Source organism: Saccostrea cucullata, unplaced genomic scaffold (genome assembly GCF_032062105.1).
Source record: "Saccostrea cucullata isolate Sc308-1 unplaced genomic scaffold, CSIRO_AGI_Scuc_v1 ctg5925, whole genome shotgun sequence".
NCBI classification, from domain to species: Eukaryota; Metazoa; Mollusca; class Bivalvia; order Ostreida; family Ostreidae; genus Saccostrea; species Saccostrea cuccullata.
Window position 1 is genome coordinate 23,159 of NW_026928835.1, and position 6,000 is coordinate 29,158.

The 6,000-nt window shown below is 34.1% G+C and overlaps 2 protein-coding genes across 2 annotated transcripts; both read left to right on the forward strand.

Annotated features, from left to right (window-relative positions):
• The first annotated feature begins 2,842 nt into the window (after nt 1–2,842).
• LOC134278868 (uncharacterized) lies at nt 2,843–4,224 on the forward strand. Its single transcript, XM_062761169.1, has 2 exons — nt 2,843–3,482; nt 3,740–4,224. Exons 1-2 carry the CDS (start codon nt 2,843–2,845, stop codon nt 4,222–4,224), a joined length of 1,125 nt encoding a protein of 374 aa, XP_062617153.1.
• Nucleotides 4,225–4,710: 486 nt separating this feature from the next.
• On the forward strand, nt 4,711–5,638 carry LOC134278870 (E3 ubiquitin-protein ligase HACE1-like; the record flags this gene model as incomplete). The annotated part of the gene is made up of 2 exons (XM_062761170.1): nt 4,711–5,017; nt 5,303–5,638. Coding segments are annotated over exons 1-2 (643 nt in total), but the record flags the coding sequence as incomplete, so codon positions are not given.
• Between the last annotated feature and the right edge of the window lie 362 nt (nt 5,639–6,000).

The window sequence follows — 6,000 nt, forward strand, 5'->3', positions numbered from 1 at the left end:
CATAGAGAAGTGAGCATCCCCTGCCCTGCCGACCAGTTAAACCCACCGTGTGCTCCCTGATATTACCGGAAAATAACAGAAAAATTCGTCATCGATTCATTGTTTAAATAATAGACTAACAATTAGTACATCTATTACCTACATTATTACTCAAATATTATTTTTGTCTTCGAATTGAATAAAAAAATACATAATGACAATGGGCTGGTCTAGCTCTTTTGCGACATGTAATTGTGAGGAAGCTTTAAGCAGAGTTCTTGTTCGCTAACAATGTCATGGGGTCATGGGGTAGATGAAAACATATCTATTTTTTTCAAAAACAGTCTATTGGTATCTAAGGGTGAAACGTCTACTGAATTTTGTAAACGTTTAAACGGATAGCAGTAAACGAAACGGTACCGTTTAAACGGGAGATATTCTATGTTGGATTTTTATGGATACTTACTCATGAAACTCGAATTTAATAATCAATTCTTTCACTTTTATATAAGTATGAGTTGTTATTACAAATTTATTGTTGGTCATTGTGATTTAACTGTAAGAATTTGAGGCGCATTATACTCATTCACTTCCGACCTCGTCACCCAACTGCTTGGTTTGTTTGGCTACCGGACGTAGAAAAAATAATTGTAAAGATGGATCTTTTAATCTCGAAAAAAGTACAACAAGACCTGCTGACTGTATTGAAACTTTTCAAAGACGTGAAAAATGTATTATATTTATTTAATCGAAATATATCAAGTTTTATATTTCAAGTGTCGTAAAACATCGCTAGTATTAGCAACTCGGAAATCGGAATTAATTATGTTAGCCCGTATCGGGTTTTATATATTTTCATTCAATATGATTCCGGTTTAGATTGTTGCTTATTAAATGGTCAAAGACGGTGTTTCTTTTGTAAATTATGAAATGAAACAATTTGTTTTTGTTAAACTTTATTTCTGATAGACATTGATAATGACCTTCGTGTAAACGTTTACTCAAACTGTAAACGTTTAGAGCATATAATCGAAACGTCGCCGTTTACACGTGTAATCGTTTCGCCCTTATTGGTATCTAATTCTTTTGCATTAAAGAAATTAAAAGTTGCTTCACATTCTAAGGTTAGAACATTATTTTCCTAAAAATAATATTTATCTTGCCTTTATCAGCCCCAGAAAGTAAAGTGTACTAAATTTTCAAAAATAACAAGCTAATTCAGAGAATCCTTCATGCCCCTGTGCTAAAATAGCGAGATGTAATAACAATAAATACTAAAACAAACGGGGCTGGACACTTTGAGAGGGATGAGAGAGATCCTAGGGACTTTTGGTGTAAAATTACATTGCAAAGGCTCAAAATCCTCTTGAAATATCACCCGAAAAAGATAGTGTTACACACAAACAGAATGTATACATTTATGACCTTGAACTTTGACCTCTTGACCTCAAAATTAATAGGGGTCTTCCTTAAGCCACAGGGAGTTATTATGTAAAATTACATTGCAAAAGCTCAAAGGGTTCTCGAGATATCGTGCGGAAACGAAAGTGTTATAAAGACAGAATTTGCAAATTTATGACCTTGACCTTTGACCTTTTGACCTCAAAATCAATAGGATTCTTCTTTAGTCCATAGGTAGTTGCTATGCAAAATTTCATTGCGAAAGCTCAAAGGGTTCTCGAGATATCCGGTGGAAACGAAAGCATTACAGACAGACAGAATGACGGACGGACATACCCAAATTATTATCCCCCAATTTTCAAGCGGGAGACAAAAATGACTGGAATTTAAATTACTCAAAAACAAAATCATTATTCTTCATGTTTCTTAGTTATAGGAATTATAAAATCAAAAAGATAAAGTAATCAATCGTACCAAGATATTTATTGCTTGAAATTCATATAAACCAATTTCGAATATATAGAGGGGCTCATCATGCCTTTATATCTTGTTCCCATTATTATCAATATTTATATTTCAAATTTCTTGTTCTCGATTTTTTTGGAGACTCGGAATGTAACCCAACTGATTTAATGACATTTTATGAATCTCTGAATCCACAGTGTAAAACCAAATATCATTTTCCCTAGCCCATTCCATAATTCCCTTCTCTCCCTCAAGCAAATGTTTTATCAAAATAGGCTCGTCGTTATTCTTTCCATTTTCTAAATATAAAGGATCAAGTATTTCAATTATATAGCAATGCAGGTATATTAAGAAAGCATATAAATCATTTCTCCCCAAATTTAGACTTTTTAAAGAAAATTAAGTTTGATAATTTACCAAAACTGCTTATTAATTAACGTAAACTATTATTATGTATATTGCATAAAGATAAAAGAGTGTCTAAAGCAACGACATGCATCATAACCACGGCATCACATGACTTCTATTAATAGCAAACTGTTCCTTAGTAAAAAAAAGATAACAGAACAACAGCTTCCGGAGTGTGATAACTTAGAGTAAAGAATATAGTAGTCCAAGAACACCTATTATGCATAAAAAGTGTTGTTAGAATCCCACTGTATTAAATATAAAACTGTAAAGTAATTATTCCACTCATTCGCACGAAGCCTTAATCAGTGTTTTGAATTTTATAAATATGACCCGAATTTTTTCGTGAAAGCATGCTCACCTCGGGATTCTAGCAACACTTTCTATAATAAATATAAGCATTTCAAGAGGTCTTTCCACAGAAAGGTGGTAAGATCTAAATATAATAAATAAATGCATAAATAAATACTTTAAAAAATATCACTTAATAATATTAGTTAGTATGTTAGACATTAATTACAGTAACGTCGATTAAATATTGCATTTTCATTTCAGAGTGTTTTTATCTGTAAAAAAATCACACCAAAGAATGACTTCTGGACCAAACGCTGATGACCGTTCCAGGTTTGCCAAACTCGGAATGGCAATAAACGAAGAATTAACCCAGGCCTGTAGAGACGTCTTAGAAATGGAGGTACCTCCTGGCCTTGTCTACAACAAAGTAAAATCATCATCGGTTTATAAAAACATACGCCCCGAGCAAGAACTTCGTCTTATAGGTGCCAAAACAGATGGTTATAAACAATTTGATATTACATTGTTATATACACTGATAAGAAACATATGTACAAAGATTCCTCGTCCAACAAAAGGTTGGGGTGGAAACACGATGCCGGCAATCGGACAAATAACGACCGGTGATGACGTCAAGATCAGATTAATACGAAACAGCATGTTTGGACACATAAGCTCGGCTTCTACCTCAAAGACAGATTTTGATAACACGTGGTCAGTCATAACAGATATCTGCCAAAGATTGCAAACGTGCACAAAGAAAGACTACATGACTGGCCTTAGTAACATTCAAAGACAGACCTTGGAAGAGGAAAACGAAACAACAGTCATAGAAAAACTTAGAGAAGATTATAAGAATAACCAATGTTTAATGGAAAAGATGTCTTCCTTGGAGCAGGATTTGTTAGAGTCGAAATTAAAATCGGAAAACAAAGGTTAATATTATGCCTACTGTTATTCAGATAAATACTATGTACGATATATGGCGGAAGTTTGTATTACAAGTTAACATAAATTTGATAAATGCATTTAAATTAAGATTGCAACAATATATATGTTTCAAAACTAAAATGAAAAGAAGTAAATAGAATACATTTAGTTTTAAAAGATTTAAAGCTTTAAAGAAAAATATAATTTTGATAATAACATTTCACATTTTTACACTTTATTTGAAATGACATATTTGTTACAGAAAATACACTGGTAAAAGACATTCTCCAGAATTGGCAAGAAGAAGACACTGCCTTCATTCCTACAAGAGCAAGTGAAGTGGTTGAGGAAAAGCTTAAAAGTCAGAACCTAATCGCGCTGGTTGGTAATTCTGGTTCCGGAAAATCTGCAATAATTCAACATATTGCTCTCAAGTATGAAGAGCGTGGATGGAATGTCATACCTGTGAATAAGGTGGAAGAAATAAAAACGATCTGTTCAAATGGAGTCTCAGAAACTCGGTTTTTATTCGTTTTCAATGATCCTTTAGGCAAGGAATCTTTGGATGAAATTTCATATCATTCATGGAAAAGTTTTGAGGAAATGCTGGAGATGTGCTTGAAGAGAAATAAATTATTGATTTCATGTAGACGATGCGTCTTTTATGACAAGAGAGTCAAGGATATCCTAGTGGATGAATCTACTGCAGTAGAAATTGACAACAAAGAAAATGGGGCTCACGGTTGAAGAGAAAAGAGCAATTTTTTACCAGTATTCACAGAATATGAAATTAACCCAAAGTATTGAAACTGAAATACTCAAAACAGATGCTTACTTTCCATTGCTTTGTAAGCTTTTTTCAAGGGAGGCAAACTACAAAGAAAAAGGAGTTGATTTATTTAAAAATCCATACAAATTTATTAAACGGGAAATTGAAATTTGGAAGAAACAGACAAAAAGAAATTCTGCTCTCTTATATTGATTGTAGCTTTTAAAAACAATTTGAATGTAGATTCCATTGTAAGAAGCGATATTTCCATGATGAAATATAAAGAAATTTTAGGAATGTGTGAGTTACCAGGAAAACACACATATTTCAGTCATTCGCTGCACTCTAAATGAATTGAAAGGATCTTATGTTAAACGTGTCGGACATGGCTTCCAATTCCTTCATGACTTTATTATGGAGATAACGACTTTGGTGTTTGCCGTGTTCATTGTCCACAAGGGACCATGCAGTACGCAGATAGTGGTTTTCTACGACGCCGAGTGAGGATGAAGACGATACAGACAGAAGAAGAAGATCGCGACCCCTTTACTGTTTACCTGCCTGAAGAGTATATTGGTGATCTTGTGGACAGGTTTATCATTGACATGCAAACAGAACGCCTTGTAGATGTTCTACTCAATCCATGTTTAAGGAAAGAGATTGTCATAAAAACCTTTAAAGAAAAAGTAGATTCCCTTGAAAAACTACTTGTCAGAATAAAATGGAAAATAGACAGATCGGAATTTCCAAAAGCATTTGAAGGCGCCGCTGGTTTATCAAAAATTCGTTTCCTTAATTGGAAAGATGAAATATGCCCCTTGGTCGGATTCATTATTTTTTGTCATAATGATATTTCTTCCTTTTTCTTAAAAAGTATCTCTGAAACGCAGTTGAAGGAATATCCTATATTTTCCGCTTTGTGTGCAAATAGCGATTTAAACCTAATAAATTATCTAAGCGAGGAATTGATAAAAACATCAATAATGGAAAAGTGGGGTGGTGGTTATTTACCAATTCACATTGCTTCTGTATTCCATAATTTTTCAATGATTCGAGAATTAGTAAAGTTTGCTGCTAATGTCAACAACTTTACACCTCATGGGAGCTGGACTCCATTAATATTAGCTGCTTCAAATGACGACGAACATTTGAGAGAGACTGGACTTGGTACGAATGAGGGAGAGAGACGTAATAAAACCATTCTTTGCCTATTAAACAACGGTGCCGACATCAATCTGTGTAATAAGAATGGATCAAGCCCTCTTCATGGAGCTTGTGAATTTGGGAATGATAGCTCGGTACAACTGTTACTGAACAACGGCTCCGACATCAATCTAAGTAACAAGAATGGATTCAGTCCTCTTTATAAAGCTTGTCAAAATGGACATGCTAGTACGGCACAACTGTTACTGAGCAACGGTGCCGACATCAATTTATGTAACAATAAAGGAGTCAGTCCTCTTTATAAAGCTTGTCAAAAAGGATATGATAGCATTGTTCAACTGTTACTGAAAGGCGGGGCCGACATCAATTTATGTAACGAGAATGGAGTTAGCCCTCTTTAATATAGCTTTGTGAAAATGGACATGCTGGCACAGCACAATTGTTACTGAAAGGCGGGGCCGACATCAATTTATGTAACAAGAATAGAGTTAGCCCTCTTAATATAGCTTGTCAAAATGGACATGACAGCACTGTAATACTTTTACTGAACAACGGTGCTGACATAAATTTATGTGATAATGAAGGAACCA

Coding starts and splice junctions, on each gene's coding strand:
- LOC134278868 (XM_062761169.1), top strand. CDS start 2,843: ATGACTTCTGGACCAAACGCTGATGACCGTTCCAGGTTTGCCAAACTC. Junction 3,483..3,739: donor ATTAAAATCGGAAAACAAAG/GTTAATATTATG, acceptor TATTTGTTACAG/AAAATACACTGGTAAAAGAC.